General features: G+C 39.7%; 1 protein-coding gene across 1 annotated transcript in view; it reads left to right on the top strand.

Moving 5' to 3' along the window:
* Positions 1–2,111: 2,111 nt before the first annotated feature.
* The window catches only part of LOC114659761 (E3 ubiquitin-protein ligase Itchy-like), a 64,421-nt gene continuing 42,917 nt past the window's right edge, over positions 2,112–23,615 (top strand). The window contains exons 1-4 of the mRNA XM_028812402.2: positions 2,112–2,183; positions 18,992–19,083; positions 20,501–20,642; positions 21,277–21,401. Of these exons, the coding sequence (XP_028668235.1) occupies positions 19,014–19,083; positions 20,501–20,642; positions 21,277–21,401 (337 nt within the window). The 5' untranslated portion in view covers positions 2,112–2,183; positions 18,992–19,013. The remainder of the gene's footprint in view (positions 2,184–18,991; positions 19,084–20,500; positions 20,643–21,276; positions 21,402–23,615) is intronic.

Genomic DNA, 23,615 nt, shown 5'->3' with positions numbered 1-23,615 from the left:
TTCTAATTGTTTAATTGATCCATTATTTACTAATCAGTGGGTCTGATGCAAAAATTGTTGCAACCTTTCATGATTCTGTGTCGTTTGCCAGCATGTCTACTCTGCTCGTTTTTTAATTATCATCATTAAGATACAATGAAGGGAGCAAACTGCACAGAGAAAGGGCAAAAGAGAATGAAATCAACAAAAAAGAGTTAAGCATTTAATTCTATAGCAAAAGCAGAATATTTCTAAATGTCTTATAAATGCAACAATTATGCTGCTGTGTTGTTCTGAATGTAGAATAAGAAAAGAGAGAAAAAAATACCAACTAATTAAATGGGATCAGTGTTATCAGGTGTTGTCACGGATTATGAAGATTGTTGGAACAAAAACCTGCAGCCGCAGGCAGTAATGAACCCTGGACAAGTGGTCAGACTAAGGGAGTCCATGCACACAGACACACACACACACACACCCCTACCGAGGCACTTTAAAGATGGAATCAGCCTGTAAAGTTGATAACAAAAACATTTATTTCAATAGTACAGGGGTCCTCAATCACGGTCCTGGAGGGCTGCAGTGGTCATCCTGGAGAAGTTGGACACTGACGGTGTCCAATAGCCAAATGTAAAACGAGTGACAAAACAGATGAGGAGGCCTCCACCTGTTAAACCGTTCCTTCCTGTTTTGGGGGTCGTCTTATTGTTGCCCCTCTAGTACACCTGTTACAATAGTTTATTTTTGTATAGCCCAAAATCACACAGGAGGTGCCGCAATGGGCTTTAACAAGCCCTGCCTCTTGACAGCCCCCTAGCCTTGACTGTCTAAGAGGACAAGGAAAAACTCCCAAAAAAAACCTAGTAGGGAAAAATGGAAGAAACCTTGGGAAAGGTAGTTCAAAGAGAGACCCCTTTCCAGGTAGGTTGGGCAATGCAGTGGGTGTCAAAAGAAGGGAGTCAATACAATACAATACACAGAACAGAACAAATCCTCAATAAAAAATAAATTTTTTTTAGATGTATGGAGCAGAATTTAACAGTAGATGATATCACATAATAAGATGTGGATAGTTTTAGACTCCTGGAGACCTCATCCATCAAGCTGCCTCTCCCATTTGGCCATTCCACGGCTGAAACAGTGTTGGGCCAGCCAATCCGATGAAAGGACCCCTCTTTCCCACGATTCCTGCGATCCTCCATCTGGGATGACTTTACCTTAGGCAGTCAAAACAACTTGGCAGGTGGGCCGTGGCACCAAGTGGCACATTTGAGTACCGAAAAAAGAAACAGAATAGGTGAGGGTTAGTATCCAATTCTAACTATCATGTTACTTATGTTTTAGTGCTAATGACTAACAACAGAGATGCAGTCTGTACAGTTAATCAGCAGCTCTAGTCAGGGTGTGCTAAACTGAAGTAGTGAGTCTTCAGCCGGGATTTAAAAGCTGAGACCGAAGGGGCATCTCTTATAGTAGCAGGCAGACCACTCCACAGTTTAGGGCCCTGTAACTAAAAGCTCGACCTCCCATTGTTATTTTATTAATCCTTGGAACCATAAGCAGACCATAACTTCATTAACACCAAAGCAGCTGAAAGTGATTAACAAGCCCCTCTGCTACTTAACCGACCAGATCAATTGCCCACAAGTTTCATTGCCTTGATGCTATACTCGGATTAAAAAGTGTTCCTTTCATTTTTTTGAGCAGTATATTAAAAAAGGGCAACAATTTCCATGGGGTGTACTTACTTTTTCATATGATTGTACGTTCACCAGGACGAGAGAACGAGAAGAAAAATTTCAACAAACCATATGTGATTCTTCAACGCACGTTTCTGGTTAATTGTGTCATTTTTTTAGCGATTGCCCGTCAGTGCTTTATCTTTCTTCTCTAAATTCTAAAAACATTCATTCAATGTGAAGATCATTGAAATGGGGAAGAGAATTTCACTTTTCACCTGCTAATTCAAACACTCGACCGAGCATCCCTGCGCGAAGCCGACGCCTCCATGGGCTGGCGGGCACGCGTACGACGTGCGCGTACCGGCCCGCCACCCTGCGCTCGTCACGTGACAAGGTTGCGAAGATGGTGGAAGTTTCTTGTTTGCTGTGAACAGAAGTGAAAACCAAAACAAACCGTGACATTTCGTCCGCCCGCACACCCGGGGGACACGCGGCCTCGTGCGAGACCTCCTTACGAGAAGGGTGAGTTCCTTTACGAGACACGCTGCTACCGGCGTCCGGCTCCGAACGCTCTATATTTCGGTTCTCCGTCTGTACCGCCGAGTCGGACTAACCTCCGCTTCTCGCAACCGGACCAGGGCCCCCTGCCGCCCGCTTGGACCTTGTCAGCGCCGTAAGGGATGTTTGGAAGGCAGTCTGACAGGTTAAAAAGAAAAAAAAATCCAAGAGATTACTTCCTCAAGGAGGCGCTACCTTACGCAGGTGTGTCAAGGAGTGAGGGAACGTAATGGCAGTCGTTCGTTGTACTGTACAAGGTTCGTGTCACGCCTGAGCGAACGCGTGCTTTGCCAACAGTGGCGGCCGCGTCGGAGCCCCTGGGCTTTTAGCGTAAATGGTGCCTGCCGCCGAGCCCTGGACCCGTTACGTCACGAGCCCCAGCGGGGAGCCTTACCTGGGGGAGGCTTTGGTTGGGGAAAAAAGACGCGAAGCGTAACTGCAGGTTTGCGTCATTTGACGGAGTCTGAGTTCAGGTCTCCCAAAAGTGAAGGTTTCGTTTGGGGTGGCGTGTCTTTTAAGACGCCTCCAGATGTTTTACTTCGTGCAGGGGATTGTAAAAGCGATCAAGTCAGTTTATTTACACACAAGGACCAGCCTAAGCCAGACAAATGGTAAAGCTGAAAAGAAAAGCAGGTTAATGACGCAAGTCGTGTCAACTGGAAAGTAAAAAGCAGGAGACATACAAAGGAGGAAGGACGGAATAAAGCCAGGGCAGATAAAAGGAGAAAGGTGAGAGTGCCTGAGATAAAGCTGCCATTAAAAAGGCGAAGCAAGTGATCTGTTTAAAAAAAGTTAGTTGGTCATTGACACCTGCAGAAATGTGTGATCTTAGCTACTGATTTTCTTTTGATAAGTGTGTTTGAAGCCCTGATAAAGAACACAAACAAAGATCTGTGTGGCCATGGTCAATGGATGTGTTCTACAGGAATCTTTGATATAGTCCCCGAAATGGTCTGCTCGTCATCTGTCTCCCTGTTTCACAGATGGCTGAACGTTTCCTACAAGAAATGCAGTAAATAAGATTTTTAGACTGGCAAGAGCCCCTGTGTCTAATGGTGAATTTACCCGAGGGACCAGATACAAGGGTATGGTTGGTAGCAGTGAAGGAGAGAATGAAAACAAACCGAGTGCCATTATGAACAATACTGCAAATTCCTCTCTCTGTCTCTCTCTCTGACACACTGATATTCAGTACTTTATTCAGTAGTAGTGTGTGAAGAAACACAATGGGGGCTCCTTTATACCAACAGATGTACACCTGCATAGTGACTATGGCTACCTACTTAGAAGTTTTCTTTCTTTTTGAATTTTTTTTTTATTTTCATTCATTCATTTGGATTTGTGTATATATATTTTTTTCTATCAATTTACACATTTATTTGAAGAGCTTCTTTGAAAAGCCAAATCATCCCCTGTGAATATCTATTTCTAGTATAGTTTAGTTCATTATTGTCTTGTGCTTGTCCTGTGTTTATGTATGTGTTGCACCACAGTCCTGGGAGAAGTTATTCTGTTCCACTGTATGTTGCAATGTGGTGTATGAATGGTATGACAATGAAGCCACTTGACTTGAAATAGCCATCATCACACTGTTGGGAGCTGTACAGCCAAAACATTGGTTATAAACCCTAGGAGATAAAGTTTTATATTTTAACACATTCTTGTTTATGATAGCATCAGAGAGTGATGACGTGTTGCAGATTGGTTGGACTTTAAAGTGAGGAATTCACTGTACTCTGTACATGCGACAAGACCACTACAAGTCACTTCATATTCCAATACCCTCATTGCAAAAATATAGAACTGTGACATTGTGATGTTGCTGATAATTACATTGTTTTTACTGTAGATAATCTGTCTATGGAGTAAGGTGTGTAGTGATATAAGTCGTTTATCTGCAGACAGTAAACCATCTTTTCAGTGTTTAATTGACTTATTCTGCCATTGTTTATATGAAACATGGAAGTAATTGCCTTCTAGGGACAGTGTTCTTTAAAATCATAAACTTGTTGGTTCATTCCCCATTTCTGACTCCTTATTGTTTCAATTCACTGACCAGTGTTAATTTTGTAGATTGATCAGAACATTTTTGCTGTCAATCTAACACAGTGACTTCTGTTACAGCTCATTGTGCCTAGTGGGAAATGGCAGTAGCTGCAGACAACAAATTTGCATAGGTTGAACAGTCAATGGAAGAGGATCAAGGGATGGTTAGAAAGGAAAGGTTCTTGTAGAACAGGGATGTCAAACTCCGGTCCTGGAGGGCCGAGTGGCTTCAGGTTTTCATTCTAACCATGTTTTTAATTAGTGACCAGTTTCTGTTGCTAATTAACTTTTTTTCTTTAGTTTTAATTCACTTGACTCAGGCCCCTTAGTCGTTTCTTTTTCCTTAATTAGCAACCAAACAATAATGAGACACAAAACAAGCCACCAAATGACCAGCTCATCTGTGCCCATCACACATTATCTGAAAATAAAGAAAGGTGAAGGTCTCGGTGAGGTTGATCTCTCATGTCACCAAAACATCTTGATGGTGTTCTTGGAAAGAACAGAAAATCAGCAGTTTTGGAAATGTCTGCCGTGGTAGAATGAGGGAAGCAACAGGCCAAGGAATTAAATAACGGGTTTAATTAATAGCAAGACTCGTCTTCTCATTAAGAAACTGGTTGAAGTTTGAAGACCCAATTTAGCTGGTCACCTGTTGGCTCGTTTCACATCTCATTACTGTTTGGCTGTCATTTAATGAAGAAAGGAATAAATTCAGAGGACCGAATCCTTAACAACAGGGATACTAAATTGAAAGGCAAAGAAATTAATTAGTAGTGAAAACTGGTCACTGATTAGGAAAATGGTCAGAATGAAAACGTGCCGCCACTGCGGCCCTCCAGGCCTGGAGTTTGACACCCCTGTTGTAGAAGGATCAGTCTGCAAAATTGGGGACATTTTCTTTAATGAAGTGTGTGTGTTAGGGACCACTGCAATGCAGGTTTAATTACTGAGGTTCCTCCTAGAGTCGAGGTTATTAGGTCTACTCCTTGTTTGATTTAGGGCCCTGTCCACAATTTGAGAATAGTTTCCTCTATTAAGGAAGAAAATCCTCATTCTGAGTCCTTCATTACAGAAGTTACCCTCATCATTGCAGAGGCAGCAGAGTCTAAGGAACTGTGAAAGAGGTTGAAAGTTTTTAGTATACCAGATCTGGAAGGAGCTGCAGAGACTAATCGACAGAGGTTTTAAGTTCTGGAAAGCTGATAAAATGACATATCTAGAAATGGAAGAGTTGTGGTAGAAACATTGAAGGTAAAGCTGAGCGTTCGATGGAAACTATATATCCATCCATTTTCCAACCCGCTGAATCCGAACACAGGGTCACGGGGGTCTACTGGAGCCAATCCCAGCCAGCACAGGGCACAAAGCAGGGAACCAATCCCGGGCAGGACGCCAGCCCACCACAGGGGACACACACCCACACACCAAGCACACACTAGGGCCAATTTAGAATCGGCAATCGACCTAACCTGCATGTCTTTGGACTGTGGGAGGAAACCGGAGTACCCGGCGGATAACCCACGCAGACACGGGGAGAACATGCAAACTCCACGCAGGGAGGACTTGGGAAGTGAACCCGGGTCTTAGATGGAAACTAGTAAAATTATTAATGAATTCCTGTACCCGGCTTGTAAAGCAAGTGGCAGTACACAATCGTCATTGTATCTTTTGTACATGTCTGATACAAAGCCTGAGCCATATTGGAGTGGAATCCCGTGTGTTTTTAAGGTGACCTGTTTCTAAAATTATGACCATGATATTCAGGTCTCTGAATGTAACTTAAGTTTGTATATCTGCCAGAGTTAATGCTGTTAGTGACAGTAGCATTTTGGATCTAATCTCCTTGCTTACTGGTCTCAGCAATAGGTTCTTGTTGTTAGACGATTATCAGATTCAGTTAAGGAAGATGATCAGTGCATAAAGCAATTGTTTCAATGTAGTGGATTCAGAAAGTATTCAGACAACCTCACTTTCTGCACAATGTATTGTGTTGTAGATTTCAGTTTAAATGGATACATTTGAAGTTTTTGCCCATTGATCTACACTTAATAACCCATAATGACAAAGAGAGAGCATTTTTTCTGAAAGGTTTGCAAATTTATTAAAAATCAAAAACTAAAATCTGTCATTCACAGAAGTATTCAAACCTTACATTCAGTTTATTGAAGCCCCTTTGGCAGCAATTCCAGCAATGAGTCTTCTTGGGTAAGTCTCTACAATCTTTAAACCCCTGGAATTGCGCAGTTTATCTCATTCTTTCTGGCAGATCATCTCAAACTCTGTTAGATTAGATGGGAAGGGTCTGTAAACTGCCATTTTCAGGTTCAGGTGTGCAGAGCTTGTAGAGATCAACCCAAGAAAACTCCATTTCTTTTCATCATCTACCTCTGTTATCACCTTTTTGCTCTATGTAGTCTTTAGTTAATTGTGTCTTGTTTATTTGATTGACTTGTATTTATTATAATCATGATATGTTTTTTTATCTTGTAATTGTTTTCCTAAATAATTAGTAACACTACGATAGTCTTGTTTGTCATCTATACAGTAACCTAATGCCTAAGAGCGAAACCCTTATTTACAGTTTAAATAAATTATTAATCTTTTTTTCTTAATCCCTTCTAGGCATTTGTGAGCTGTTGCCTTTATAATAGCCATTGAAGTCAGTAGTTAAGTAATTAAAATCTTAAATATTTGATTTTGGTCTGATTTCTAGATGGTTTCCTTTTTGTTTTCTGGCACTGCAAATTTGAAAACACACCTAGCAGAGCTGCTTGCACATGGACAGTGTCTTTTGTTTTAGACCTGTGCCTAGTTGTTGTTCATATGGAGTTTGCACATTCTCCCTGTGTCTTTGTGGTTTTTCTCCTACTTTCACAAAGAAGTGTTATTTTGGTTGAATGGAAATTCCAAAATTAATAGTAGTGAGTCCAGGTGTATGCGTGAATGGGTCCTAAGATGGACTGGTGCCCTGTCCGGGACGAGAACACCCTCTGTCATGTATCCCACCTTTTTCTGCTCCACCTTCTTCCTATTGCTCTTCTGCACATGTGCTTCCTGTGTACTGCTAGTCAAAAGTCTGGACACGCCTAGAAATGTTCATGTATTTGGTAGAAATTAATACCATTTTTATCAAGATCTCATTAATTTAAAAATACCTTGAAGATATTATTAGTGTTGCTAATGACTATTACTGTTTAAAATGACTGATTGTTATTCACATATGATTTCAAAGCCCCATTTTCATCAGCCATTTCTTCAGAGTCCAAATGCCCAGCTCTCTTAAATTATCCTTATTTAGTCATTTTAAATGCTAATTGGAGTTTGTAATTGCAATAGCAGTGCTAAAACCTATTACTCTCTTCACTTGGTTTTCAGATTACTGACTATACCCTCAGTTCTGCAATCAGAAATGACCAAAATGAAACCACTTTCTTAAGAAACATGTCAGTCTGTTGTTTTTTTGAAGAATGAAGTTTATTAAATGCTACAGATTGTACATGCATCTCAAGAATGTCTGCATCGATCAAATCCCTTTTCACCAAGACTTGGAAGTTATCCACCTAACTTCACAATTATGTTCTCCTTCCTCTTATTAGGACACCCCATTAGTGAAGAATCATCAGAGAATTTCCGAAAGGGCCATGACGTTCTGTTATATTTATGGTCCACTGTGTACAAGCTGGACAGTAAAGGTGACAGGACTGTGCCTTTTGGAGCTCTTGTTTTGCTCTCATCAATATCAGAGACACGGTCCTCAAGCCTCACAGTCTGCAGTCCGCCATACAGATAGGCTCATCCACCTGCATATCCTTGAGTGGACCCTTTAACTGGCACTGAGGAAATCAAAACCATAATTCTCACAGTGCTGCCAGCTTTGCCCTGATGGACGTAAGCCTTATTTGAGCAGGTAGATACTTGCAATGTTCCACTACAACACATGTTTGATAGGCAAACTGCAGTGTGTTTAAGTGCTGTTTTGCAAAGAGCAATCTTATAGTCCAGAACTGGCCTCTCCAAGGTGTTTGTGATGTGAGATGTGGTCACCGGTCTCTAGCCATTGGGGTGAAGAGACACCTGCTTTCCTTGAAACTGGAACAATATAGAACAGGGGTCTCCAACCCTTACCCCCCCGAGAGCTACGTTTACCAAATTAAAATGGCAGAGATCTACTCATGTTTTCTAACGTTTATTCTCATATTTTACTTCAACCCAAACAAACTGAATCAGCTTGTTTTGCCTGAACATTTACAAAATGTTGGTGTCCACAGCTGACATTTTGCATTAAAACATCACAAAAAAAATATTGAGTTCACCTGCAAGTGTATTTTGTATATGTCTGGTATCTCACGGTATTGAATTAAAGCATGAATGCTGTCAAAACAAAACAATGCAATTCCAAATCCACAGATGTCTTATTCATTTGTCATTTTGTTCCATGTCACTGTGTCACTTTATTCACATGTCCTGTTACAGGTGTGATGTGTTGTTTGTTTAGTTAGATGACTGGCACTGAGGTGTATGGTAGAGTGGAGCCACTTTGGTTCACTCTTATGGAGTCATTTCAGTGTTCATCTGTCAGTCTTGTTCTGAACTTTGATTTCATGACATTTGTGTCACAGACTCGCAGAAGTATGGAGACCTAAACAAAGCAGACATTTTCAGAGCTGCTTGGTGAAGATTCTTATAGTTATTTGGCTCTACTAAGCACCAGAAATACTGAGAATGCTGTTGAGACTTTAACTGCACATTATTTTGAAGGTTTACTAATATATAAAATCCAATGTCTCTCTGTCTGTATGTCTGTCCACTTTTCACAAGAGAACTACTTAATAGATCGGGTTTTTTTTTTTCTATAATTTGCTTGAACATTCCGGTTGATTTTGCGACTTCTCTCATTTCACTGTGTATCATAGTTCGCTTGTGGTAATGATTTATTTGCGCGAATCCGAGAAACATGTAGCAGGCTGAGGGGGACGCTCTCCTCACTCACTCACCAGCTTCGGGGCGTGTTCCTTAACTCCACATAGCTAGCAAATGAGAGAACAATTGAATTCTACTTTGTTTGATATTTAAAATAAAGTTTTACTTAGGTCTTGAGGAGTTTTGAGTCCAGATATTCTCTTTAAGTGTACGCTACATTGAAAAGAGAGATTGCAATTCTGATTGTGCATCATGATTTTGTGTTAAAAGGATCGTGATATGATTTTTTGGAAAGATCGCCCACACCTAATTTGACTAATCAAGTTTTCAAATTTATGTAGGATTCATTAACCCTTTGGCGAGCTACTTGGAAAGGGGTGGCGAGCTACCGGTAGCTCACAAGCGACGTGTTAGAGACCCCTAATATAGAATGTTTTTGACAGCAGTGACACTTTCTGGAGTCTTAATGACAGTATGAACAGGTAAACAAAGGGCACCACAAAGTTGGTCAGCATAGGCCTTAAATACTTGAGGATGGACTCCACTTTCTCATAGGGAAAGTATTGCAATCTTCCAAAAATTTGATTTCGAGATTTTGATGAATTTTGATGTTTTAGACCTCCATGAGTCCAATTTACTTTCTCGTAGGGAAAGTATTGTAATCTTCCAAAATTTCTATTTCGACTTTTTGTTGAATTGTTTTAGTCCTCCCGGAGTCTGAAAATACCATTTTTGGAATTATGTCTGTGTGTTTGTGTAAACTTATATAACTTGAGGACGCTTTCACTTAGATCAACCAAATTTTGCATACAAGTATTAGGTACAAAACATAGATTTCTGTCATCTTTTGAACTATTTGTGCTAACCGGAAATGGTACCTTTTTATTCATGCAGCTGCAGAGTCCAATTTATTCAACTTTACTTTTCTAATTATTGCTTGATATATTATTAATTTGATTTGTTGTTGATGGTTCTTTAATGTACACAATACAAAAATATAGTCATTGTCTTTACTCCTCAAATATCCATCCCCATATCTAATTATACGAGAAAGTCGTGGGGAGACCACTCCCGTTTTTTTTCTGTTGTGTGTGGTTAATATTTTGGTATTGAGGTTAAAAAATACTGTAGGACTTAGATGTTGGCTTGATTCCATCCATCCCTCATTTTAGCATAGCGGCTTCATCTGTTGGCAACCTCGGCACCCTCCCAGAAGTTGGGGTTTGCTACGTCAAGGATTGTGTGGTTTTGTTATCTTTCCATCCCAAGGACAGGGTAGTCCATCAAATAAATGAGTGCCTCCTCAAGTCACCTCTTCTGGCCTGCATTCTTTTTAAGTGCCTCTCCCCCCTCTTATACCACTTTGAGCTTTTTGCGAAGCAACAAAGCCAGACAGCTTTACATGTTTCCACTGCACCACAACAGCAGTCCAATAATAGAGAAAGATAAACAGTGAGATGTTGTTTCCAAGAATTATTTTTAAAAAATGATGCGCAGAAACAGTGACTCAGATCCAATCAGTCAGATCCAGGATGCTGTATCTTTGAAGCATCACTGTTGCCTGACAGTACTCCGTTTGCTAGTAAATTACATTTCCAGTGCTATTACTATAAAGCTCTATTTTATTAGCATGTTAAACAGATTCAGACACATGCGTTCTTTTATTATGCTTTATTTATTTAATGAATATGGAAACTCCAACCACGACACCAGCATTAAGCATCTTCTAAAGTGAATTACCAAGAAATATGGAAACAATTTAGTGTAGGCTCCAAAATCCAGTGTCCCCTCTAATCGATTATATAAGCCTTTGTTTGTATAAATGCCTGGTCATTGAGTACAACACATAATAATATCCCAAGCCTGGTAAATGCCTGAAGGAGATAGATTCTTCAATGTTAGAAAGATTCTGGAATAAAATCTGCTTTCATTGTGAGCTGTGTGGGTGGCTCACACGTAGGAACACATAGGGAAGATCAGATTAAGCCTCCTTTGATTTTTCTTTTTTCAATCTTATCATCAAAAGAGGGAAATCTGGTTTGTCAGCCGGTTTTAAGAGATCACACTGTAGCTTTATGAAAACACATCACAAAGAACGCAGCCATCAAATATAAATTTTATACAAATAAACAAAATATAGCAGTGAACATGATACTGTACATATGGTGTATTGCCAAATTCTGCATATTATAGAAAAACATTAAACCAACATTTAGACCTCACTGATGATTGGTCAGGTGTGTACTGTTTAGCCCATTTTTTAAGCCTGTGGATAGCTATTAAAGTTGAACCTGTTTAGAAGATTAAGTGTAGTTGGGATCAGGGCTGTGGAGTCGGAGTCAAGGAGTTGAAGATAATTTTGGGTACCTGAAGTCGGGGTCGGAGTTGGCAAAAATGTACCGACCTCCTAATAAATTTAAATTGTAATGGAAAAAAAATACAGCAAGTTCAAATGTCCCATTTCACAAACACTAGTCCTAATTAAATACTTCTCTGATGTAAGAGTAAAGCAGAGTGTATAGTTGTGTTACTACTTGTGTGAAATTCAGCTGAACTATTGTACAACCTCACATTCACATATCGTAATCTGGATTATGGTATATTACAAAAAGTGTTTTCATTTTATTTCATATATAATGTGTTTAACAAGTTCATGTGAGTGTAAACAAGTGTAATGATGCAGGTGGAGGTGTGTGCTATGGCCTGACGTGTGTTCAGGGGTTCTTGCCTTTTGTTTAAACTGGCCAATACGGCAGAGAGGCCGCTTCCTAGCCAGTAGTTCGGTGTTAAAATAACATGTGTGTTGCCTTCTTTCAATCAACATGGAAAATACATTAGCATATTAAATACAGAGGAGTGGGAGTCAGAAGTACCGGAAAATAAGGAGTTGGAGTTGAAGGATTTATGTACCGACTCCACAGCCCTGGTTGGGATGAATTAGAGAGTATTTGAACCATACATTTGTTTTACTCCTTGGAAAATTGAACCGGTGACCTGGTGGCAGCAATTGGAATTGAGACTGTAGTGGGTGAGGCCTGTCTGAGAGAATACACCCTGCTTTCCATAATACTTGTTATTAAACAGCTATAAGCAGACAGTCAAACACTGTATTAAGATGGCAAAAGACCAAAAAGGTAAATGACATAGATATAGATCAGGGCTCAGACTGGGCTATTCTAATTGAAACTTTGTTAAATAACTTAGGTAATGTTGCACGTTCTCTTGATAATTTGAAATGAGCACAAGCAAATGAGCTGCCATTGTCAAATCTAGCAATGTTACCTCCCCAGGATATTGTTAAAAAATACCATTACTAACTTAGACTTGGGGTAGAAAGCCCAAGCCCGTTCTTTTCCAGTTTCTCATTTTTAATTGATTTTCTCTAAAAATGAACAAATTGACAAAGTTAAAAGAAAGGTAAAGTATTTTAACAGGATACAAATACTGCCCAGAAGAGTGCCCATTAGAGACATTTTCTGTCTGTTTACGAAAGTGTTACTGGCATCAGACACAAAATAGTAACCAGACCCTGTCAAGCGACAGATCAGGAGTATTTCTGTTATATACAGTATAATGTATTTAATGCATGGTAAGAGGTATGAGGAAACGCAGCTCGAGAGGCACATACTGGAGAAGTCACATGGCTGAAGGACATGTGACAAAGATCCTGAAAGCAGAGGGCGGAGTTAAAACTAATTATGTGACATCACCCTGTGATATACTGGTGGACATTTGTTTAGATTAGTAGTTTTATAGAAACTGCAGATGTTATTAAAAACTTGTTCATTTGAAAATGCTCAGCTGGAAAGAGGGTACTGGTAACGTGCGTGCCATATAACACACAATAGAATGACGATAAAAAAGGTTTAGAAACAGAATAGGCTCAACAGGGCACCAGAATTGTTGGTTTATATGTTTGTTTTTAATTGAATTTGATTGATAGATAGATACTTTATTAATCCCAAGGGGAAATTCACATACTCCAGCAGCAGCATACTGATAAAGAAACAATATTAAATTAAAGAGTGATAAAAAATGCAGGTAAAACAGACAATATCTTTGTATAATGTTAACATTTACCACCCCCCCCGGGTGGAATTGATGTAGCTAGACCCTTAATTCTAGTCTAGTGTAGGGCACACGCATACTTAGTCATGTGTCGGTTTTCAGTCCGGCTAATACAGTTACTAGTTAATGAGGAGCTACAGTTATGTTTTGCCAGCACCAAAGATATGATTGGAACCAAGTTAATGGATATTAGGAGACTCTTTAAATTCAGGACTATCTTGGATACCTGTTTTACCAATATAATGAATCAGACATTGCATATAGTTGTAAATCTTATAAAGTTTGTTTTTTTTCCCTCAATATGTTTGAAATGAGATGTATAGTAATAAAATGTACTTCTGCCTAGCAGTTTCTTTAGCTGGGTTTAAATACCAGCCTGGTTGCAGTCTGCGTGATGTTTGTATGCTGTGCCCATGTCTATGCTAATGCTTCCTCTAGACATTCTGGTTTTCCTCCCACATCCCAACGATGTGCAAATTAGCTTCATCTCTGATTGTAAATGATCCTGATATTGATGTGTGTAAGTGATTATGTGACTGCAACCTGCAATAGACCAGCAGCCTGTCCTGTATTGGTTCTCAGATGTGTTTTTGATACTCTCTACTCCATTATTCTGGATTGGATTGTGCAGATTAGAAAACTAATTAGAGTGGTGAAGCTACTGGTACTAACACATAATATATCTATTCATTGGAAAGTTTGAAAAAAGCAAAACCGAGGCGAAGTGCAGCTTGTGTTGTGGTTGCAAAAAGTACACAGTGAAAGAAAGATCTGTTTCTTAGCTTTGAAGCGTATTCATCACGATACTTCTGATAGAGTTCTTTCTCACTTAGGTAGCTATTTATTGAGGGGGATGAATTACAGAATGGAATGGTGCGTCTAGCAGGGAGCATAAGCTCAGTGAATGGACCAAGTTCACCGGTGAGAAGTGCACAGTGGAAAGGTGGTTCTGTTGACATTTATCATTTACATGTTACTTAAATCCACAACAGTGATTAAAATAATAATAATAACAAGCATTTCACCTCAAGTGATTTTTGATTAGAATAAGGTCACCATCCCTTTTGGGCTTTCATGAAAAGAGAGTGAAGGAGACAGGCATCAGGAAGGGACATCCAGCTGTAAAAACTGATCTGCCAGTACCATCCTGGATCTACCCAGAAAATGGCTGTTAAACTGACTGAGAACAACAAAAAACGAGCACAATGTAAATTTTTCTTTTTACTTCACTTGCAATGAATAATCATTCAGTACAACAATGTCGAGTACTGCTGGGATAACCCCATTGGAATTCAGCAGGTTGAATGGTTGCTCTTTCTTTGTAAACCAAGGTGCTGTAAGTGTTTCCAGTGATCATCCTTTCTAAATGTTCTTCGAGCATGTGGAAGGTTTAGAGGGCAGAGGTTACAGAGCGCCACAATTCAAAAGTCCCAGGGTCGAGCAGAATTACTGTTGATGCTCCAATTTGTTTGTAGGTTATGAAGTCCCAGGATGTACAGCAGTACCACTGTTTATAACCTTAAGATGATATTGTTGTAATCAAATAAAGGTATCAATATTTAACTGGTAGGTTTGCCCTCCTGTGCTAGAAATCTGTGGAAATCAAGAACTGTCTTGGTGTTTCTCTTTGTGGGCCCCAAGGACTACTACTCTTTCTTTTTTGTACAAGCTGACACAACATAACAGTGAAAGCAAAAGTAAAGCTGTATAATATGTTCCACCTGAAAAGGAAAACAACAATAATAATTTTAAGTAGAAGTAAAATATATTTGAAAGAACAATATTTCACAAGCAGGTTTTATATACAAATACAGTGGAACCTCGAGATACGATCACCTCTGTATACGAGAAATTCAAAATACGAGGAAAGTATGAGCGAAAAATTCAGATCTAAATGCGAGCATTGGCTCGCGTAACGAGCCACGAGTCAGGCTGTGGGTATAGCTCGCGGCTTAGCGAGGGGGCGTGGTAGCAGTTGCGAGCCGCGATCTGCGGTGTCTGCGTTTCTCACTTAAGTGCACAGGTGGGAAACTGCCCACATCCATGATTGTTCCTGTGGCTGATGGGCTGCAGCTGCCATGTCCTCCCCGCATATATAGAGAAGCGCGAGCCGGTTAAGGGGGAGAGAGAGAGAGCAGGCAGGAAGTCGGTGCGAGGGAGAGAGCGAGCGAGCGAGTGCAGGCTCGCGTGTAGCTGAACAGGCGAGCCAAACGGTGTAGAGAAGGTCAGCTGCATTAAGAGTGTCTCGCCTGTTGCAGAGCCTGCAGGTGAGACGCTAACAAAGAAGAAGCACCGGGGATTGTCATCTGTTTTTTAAAGACTGCATCCTTTTGACGTTTTAACCTCGTGTTAAAGGATTGTTATTCTTGTGTATTTTAAACCTCCACTTCACAACTGTTTTAAGGATTATTTATTTAAAGATTTATTGAATGCTCTACTGCACTTTGGACACCTGTTTTGATTCTTTTAATAATCAGTTATATTATTTACCAGTGTTATTTATTAAAGGTAGACTACAGTATATATAATTTATGTGTTATTTGTTAGGAAAATTGATTTTTATGTTAATATATTTGGGGTGCGGAACGGATTAACTGGATTTCCATTATTTTCAATGGGGAAGTTTGTTCTAGATACGAGAAATTCGCTATACAAGCTCAGTGCTGGAACGAATTAAACTCGTATCTAGAGGTTCCACTGTACAAAGCTTTTGAAATAATGTGGACAACAGTGACCTATTGAATATGGAGTGAACCACCTGCCTCAACCCTAATACTGTAAAAGAAAATCTACCTGACTGATGATGATCTTTTTATTCATTCATTTTTTGGACCCACTTATCCCTAATCAGGTTTCCTGAGCGTTGCATTGTCCAATGCAGGAATTGACCCTGAACACCATGTTAATCTATTTTAGGGTAACAACCATAATGGGCCGATTGTCTATTTTCTTAACCTGTTGAGGGGGGTTTGGAGAGGGGTGAGGTTGGCAAGACCTATTCTGTCCGCTTTAGACAATAGATGGGTACAAGCCTGGATGGGGCCCTATATGCATTCATACAGACTCCATTTATAAAGATTGCACATGCTATATTGTGTGAATGTTAGGCTGCCAGTCCAGGGCTGTGGGGAGAAGACCGGAATATCTGGCAGGGCCCAGAAGTGCATTTAAGCCCAGTCTCCTGGTGTTGTCAGGCACCAGTGCTAACTCAGTTTTATATATAATGATTAATTACATTTATACAGTACACCCAAAATTTGCGGAGGTTACATTCCTAGAGCACCCGCAAATTGTGAAAAACTGCAGATTTTGGATGTGGTTAAAAAGTGCCTTTTAAATGCCTATTTTTATAGTTTAAACCCTAAATATGCCCCAAAGAACTTTAATTTCATTGCAAACTCAGCTTGATACATTAATACATTACCTAAAAAAAGAATGTAAAAGTAAATCGTCTACAGTACTGTACTGCTATATCTCCCGCTGTGCTAGAATGTAAAATACAGATCTTACCGCTATACGTACTGTAATTCATGGAAGCGCGTTTTCTTTGGTATGCGCTGTTGTTTTCTTTATTACAACATAAGTAGAGTAAATACGTCATAATTTAATTTAGTTAAATTACAGTAAAATATACAGGTATTCGCCAATGATGAATGATATTGATGATGAAGTAGCTGTGCAGTACGATGCAGAGGATTTACAACTCCTTGGGTGGCGCCTCTTCTTCAGGCTCTTGAGGAGTCGTATTTTTGGACAGGTCTTCTTCTGATGAGATTTTTATTCCTTACGGTCATTACTTTTTTGGCACTATCACAGAAACTTTGATACGGTACTCTGGATCGCTGCCTCGTTCTTCTTTATGTAGCGTATGGTGCTTTCATTAATGCCATAGTGGCGCGCTACTGCAGCATAACTTTTTAGTTCCCGGAGCAAATCTAGTAGTTCAACCTTCTTCTGGAGTGTTTTAAACTTCTTTTGGCGCTTAGGCTGAGTGCCAGAAGCATTAGAAGGTGCAGGGCGTTTCGGCGACATCGTGTGCATTTAAGAATAACAAAATGAATACAATATAAAAACGGAAAACACGAGGACACTCGGCTGGAGAAATGTCACAGGGCAGCAGTCAATCAGCAGCAAGGAGAAATGAATAACGCTCTCGGATTGGCTACTTTCACCATCCCAAACCACGTTTCCCTCAGCGGTTGCTTCCTGTTCTCTCAACAGCACAGTATTACCACGAAAAAATTGGAATTGGAAAGGCCTTCATCTATAGGTTTACACCCAGAAGTGACGTCAACAGGGCCAGGTGGAATTTCCCGTGAATGGTCTGCAGAGAAGCAAGAAAAAGAATCGGTGCACTCTGCTACATCACGGTCTGATTCGGAAGCCCTTTAGCTGCCACCAGTGTGCACGTGTGTGACAGTATAACTCGGGTCTTGAAACCCGAAAAATTGATTATAAAATCAGACCCCAAGTTATACACCAGTTCAAAAATGAGACACTTAAATTTTTTTTTGTTTTTTTTACATCTTCTTGCCTCCAATCTCGCATCAGTTTCGCAGACACATCAAATTTTGTTGCAGCAGTGCAGTTACCAATTTCGTTCGCCGCTTCAACGACTTTTAATTTAAAACAAACTTCATATTTTCTTCTGATTGAACGCTCCATCGTAGATAAGGGATGCTGTTACGATAAAGGTGTATGAAGGTGTGAGATACAAAAAAACACAAATCAGTTCAAATGTTGTTTCGGAATAGTTTGGGTATTACCGTGTAGTCACGTAGGCACAATACATAGAAAAATAAAGGCCGTGTGCTCCGTGGTTATTCTCTCAGGTAGGCATTACCATATCGTAATCTCTTGGACCAATAGCGTGAGTTTTCCACATTTGACTTATACGACCAGCATTATAAAATACCAGAAATTATATGGTAAAATCAAGCCTCGACTTATCCGCAAGTGTATACATTAACTAAGTTCAGGACCCCTGTGTGGCCCTATTTGATTAACATGACATAGTTTGTGTTGTATGTAACCATTTTCCATTTTACCAATCAACTTGCTATTGAGCAGTTATTTTACTTAATCAGCAACTGCAAAGAGTGGAGCAATCCGTAATTGCCAACGTGAATCACTTATTTTAAAACATGACTCCATGGTCCAGTAACACTGAATGCTGGCTGCTGGATAAAGACCATTTTTCTGTCTAATCCGTTAATAAAAGATTGTGTAATTGGGGAGGTTAAGTGAGGATTAAAAAGTAAATTGAGGAAAAGATCCCATTGTGGAGGTTCCCAAATTATCGTTTTAAACATTTGGGCCATTGTAACAGTTTTCTTTACTTTTTCTTGTTTTCATCATGCAGCGCCTAGGATATCTTCTGAGAACTAAAATGATCCTGCTGTAAAACTGCATATTTCATTTCATTGCGCTTATTTGTTTGCTTGTAGTCAATGGCTGAATTAAACTTCTGCTCTGCAATTGCTCTGTTCTGGGTATGATGTTAATCTGCAGGTCCACCAACTTACAGGGGAAACTTGGTAGTTGGTGACAAGATTGGCACTCCAGACACTGTTTAAAAAAAAAAAAAAAAAAAAAACCCGTTCCACTGTGGTGCTGAGGTTTCACCTGATACTCTGGTCCCAATCCAGGGGATCCGTCATGTGGTGTGTGCACCAACACACTGTCAGCTCCTGCTCCCAACTACAGTGCAGTTACACTCCTCTCTTATTTTTTAGGTGTCTTTCCCAGCCCTATGCAATGGCATGTAGCAATTCCAGGTCACTCTCCACAAATGGATTCACAATGAAAGCTCAGCTTCAGATAACAGGTGAGCGAATCGTATTCAGTTTACAAGTCATTTGCACCATATTTTCCTCCTGCTTCTCTACTTTCTATCGAGTCTTTTTAAATTAATTTAAACTGAATGGCATTGTAAGTGATGTCAAAGCCTCATACAATGCATCCGGAAAGTATTCACAGCGCATCACTTTTTCCACATTTTGTTATGTTACAGCCTTATTCCAAAATGGATTAAATTCATTTTTTTCCTCAGAATTCTACACACAACACCCCATAATGACAACGTGAAAAAAGTTTACTTGAGATTTTTGCAAATTTATTAAAAATAAAAAAATTGAGAAAGCACATGTACATAAGTATTCACAGCCTTTGCCATGAAGCTCAAAATTGAGCTCAGGTGCATCCTGTTTCCTCTGATCATCCTTGAGATGTTTCTGCAGCTTAATTGGAGTCCACCTCAGGTAAATTCAGTTGATTGGACATGATTTGGAAAGGCACACACCTGTCTATAGAAGGTCCCACAGTTGACAGTTCATGTCAGAGCACAAACCAAGCATGAAGTCAAAGGAATTGTCTGTAGACCCCTGAGACAGGATTGTCTCAAGGCACAAATCTGGGGAAGGTTACAGAAACATTTCTGCTGCTTTGAAGGTCCCAATGAGCACAGTGGCCTCCATCATCCGTAAGTGGAAGAAGTTCGAAACCACCAGGACTCTTCCTAGAGCTGGCCGGCCATCTAAACTGAGCGATTGGGGGAGAAGGGCCTTAGTCAGGGAGGTAACCAAGAACCCGATGGTCACTCTGTCGGAGCTCCAGTGGTCCTCTGTGGAGAGAGGAGAACCTTCCAGAAGGACAACCATCTCTACCATACAGGCCTGATTGGTGGATTGCTGCAGAGTGGCCAGACAGAAGACACTCCGTAGTAAAAGGCACATGACAGCCCACCTGGAGTTTGCCACAATTCTTTGCAAATTATACTTGAAAGGTTGTACCAACACAGTTCGTTTCAACACTGCTTTTATACAGAGAAAAGTAATCAACAAAAGTTAGGATACCTGTAGGAATTGTTTGCATCAACTTTCAAGGCTTAATTAAATTCAATTGCTGACGAAAAGCTGTAAGTTGTTAACCATCACATGTTCCCTCTTAGAGGCTTTTTGTGTGTCTCAGAAAATTACATTTTTCTGTTTTTATTTTTAATCTAAGCTTTTTTTTTTTTTTTTTTTAACCGTGGCAGTTTATCATTTTTGCAGTAGCAATCACAAGATCTGTCCTCAGCAAATTTTTCTCTCATATCCTTGTGAATTCCCAAATGTTCCCAAGGCTAACTAAGATGTGATCCCACCACCATGCTGTGGGTCTGCCCCTGGGTCTCAGTGGCCTACACCTCTGGAATTATGTCATTACTACAGTATTACAATGTATTAACGTATTTTTGTTTACAGTAATCTCTGCTAAATTAAAAGAAAACAAAAAGAACTGGTTTGGACCCAGTCCCTACGTAGAAGTAGAAGTTGATGGGCAGTCCAAAAAAACTGAGAAATGTACCAACACTCACAGTCCAAAATGGAAACAGTCCCTTACTGTGTAAGTTTTATCTCACCATTTTATTCTGTTTGGTAAACAGCGACGAGAGCTTACTTGAGAAGTGCTTTCTCTGAGATGTATTATAATTACAAACTAGTTTTTGTGTGCTTACAATAACTTTTCTAATAATTCAGGTTGGTTAATTTAATTTTTTTTTTGGGTGTGTGTTTCTGTCGGTCCGTCAGTGTCTTGGTTGGTCTGTGTCACCTTTCTATAAATCATAATTATACTGTAAATCACGATTATGAATCAGGATTCATTTCTTTCTTGGAAAACCAAGTTGAGAACACGAATGGATGGAATTGTTTGACTAATTTAATTCTTCCTTAACATATTATATTATTTTACCCCATTTTACAGGTGCTTTTCTATCATAACGATTATTATTTTTTCCTTTAATTTCAAAATCTGCTGTTTTTACTTTTATCTTAAATAACACTAAACAGTTCTGCAAAGTAAATTAGAATGGAATTCTGTGATAATAAGCAGAAACTTTTTTCCCCTAAAACAAATAGAAGACAACAAAATAAATGTATTTGTTCACACTTTTTGGTTAAAAATACTATAGAAATGCAGTTTTTTGTTTTGTTATGTCATGTGTAACAGCACTATTTTTTGTATCTGTTTCTACCAGAATTGTAACTCCTTTTAGTAAGTTAATCTTCAGAGTATGGAGTCATCAAACATTAAAATCTGATGCATTGTTAGGAATGGCGACACTGGATATCTGTGAAATCCTTAAGTCTAACAATATGAAAAGTAAGTATCTTGCATTTTTTCCTTAAAAGCGGACATTAACAGTACTAAAAAGTTTTCCCAATGTTCAGTGTGTTTATACAGTAAATGTAGGCAATGCTGTCTAATGTTGAAGATCGTGTATGATTATCTTTCTACAGTCCAGACATATACTACTTGTTTTAGTTCTATAAAGTGTCCTGGTTTGAGTAAATGCAAATAGACTATAGGCTGCTATGGCCAGCAGCCATACCACATGTACTCCTGAACAGGTAATCCGCCTGAAGCTAAGCTTGTTCAGGCCAAGCCAGTACTTGGATAGGAGAGCATCTAGGAAACGCTAGGGTTGCTGCTGGAAAAGATGTTGGATAGGCAAATAGGGGGCGATTACCCTGTAATCTGTGTCTGGATCCCAATGCCCCAGTGCAGAAACGGGGACACTGCTGTAAACGTGGTGCTGTCCCTCGGATGAGAAGTAAAAGTGAGGTCTTGCCTCTCTGTGGTCATTAAAGATCCCTGGGCATTCTTCATAAAGAGCAGGGTGTATACCGATGTCCAGAATAAATTGTCCTCCATGGCCTTGTCATTCTGAACCCATAACCATGTCTTTTTTGTTTGTGCTGTGATGCATTTTTTTAAAAATTGTAATACACATGATCACTTAAATTACCCATTCAAACATAATAAACATTACCCACACCTTCATTTTTATAGTAAGATTGCTGCAGAAAAGGGTGGCAAAAGGCAGAGAAATGGCCCTACAAAGAGAGAAAGAGGAAATGTAGTGGAAGTAAGGCTGCAAGTTAACATACAAGCATGGGAAGAAGGGCTCCACTATAGGGATTTAAGCCCTGTAAATGTAACAGGTGTCTTGGAAGAGCAAACAAGCTGCAGACCATTATGAGAGAGTAGGAGAGAGAAAAATATGTAATTGTTCCCTCTTAGATCAGGGGTGTCCAACTCTGATCCTGGAGGGCTACCATGGCTGTAGTTTTCTCTCTCTGCCATTTTCTTTATCAGTGACCAGTTTCCGGTGGTAGTGGACTCCTTTTCCCTTCATTTTAATTGCTGTATTTTTAAGACTTGGTTTTCTGAATTGATTTTTTCCCTAAATGGGCACCCAAACAGAAATGAGATGTTGAAGCGAGCCTACAGATAGCCAGCTACATCGAGACCACAAACTCTCATCTAATTTCACTTCAACTAGTTTTTTTGTTTTTTTTTAAAGTAGAAGCCGATTCTTGTTGTTTAATTAAACTTGCTATTTGATTCCATGACATGATTGTGCTTTTATTCTGCCTCAGCAGACCTTTCCAAAACAGGTTGGTTTTATTTTTTTTACGAACTCTGCCAAAGTGTTTTGTGGGCCTGAGCAATTTGACATTACTAAGAACTTCACCTTTCTTTATTTTCAGATATTGTATGATGAGCACAGATTAGCTGGTTATGTTTTGGCTCATTTTGTATCTCATTATTGTTAATTAACAAAAAAATTTTTTAAAAAAATGGAGGATTATGGGTCTTGGGGCGGAGTGGTGGCTCTGAGGCTAAGGATCTGCGCTGGTATCCCCATCACTGCCAAAAGAGATCCTGCTCTGCTGGGCCCTTGAGCAAGGCCCTTAACCTGTAATTGCTCCAGGGGCGCTGTATAATGGCTGACCCTGCACTCTGACCCCAAGGGGTATGCGAAAACTAACAAATTCCTAATACAAGAAATTGTATAAGGCGAAATAAAAAACAAAAAAAAAAAAGCAAGTCAAGTGGTCATTAATTATGAAAATGTTTAAAAACTAAAACCTACAGCCAGGTTATCCCTCCAGGGTTTGGAGTTTGACACCTCTGCCTTAGATACTAGCAGAAAGGTAACTACTACAACATTTGGTGACAGAGGACGCCTTATCCTGTTGCTGAGAGTAAATGTGAAGCCACAGAAGGTTTGTCGGTCCGTTTAAATGGCTGCTAAATGATAGGGAGCTGCACTTAGTGTTTAGTCAGGAGACATTGGCATCATGTGCCTTTTTAAGAGGTGGGGCTCAGGGTGCAAGAATGCCTGGAGCTGCTAAGGAGATTTTTTTTTAGCTTAGTGTCTAAGTGAAGAAAGGCCAAAAATAAGAATATCACATAAAAAGGTAATATAGAGTTTCAGTGTTTTGAAATAGAAATTTTACAGGCCCAAATATCACTTGTGCAAAAACAATAGCAAATTGGACAAGGCTTTGAATACTTTTTCAGTTCACT

This window comes from Erpetoichthys calabaricus, chromosome 10, assembly GCF_900747795.2.
Source record: "Erpetoichthys calabaricus chromosome 10, fErpCal1.3, whole genome shotgun sequence".
Taxonomy (NCBI): Eukaryota; Metazoa; Chordata; class Cladistia; order Polypteriformes; family Polypteridae; genus Erpetoichthys; species Erpetoichthys calabaricus.
The sequence above is the reverse complement of the archived record's forward strand: the minus strand, read 5'-3'. Positions and strand labels throughout refer to the sequence as shown.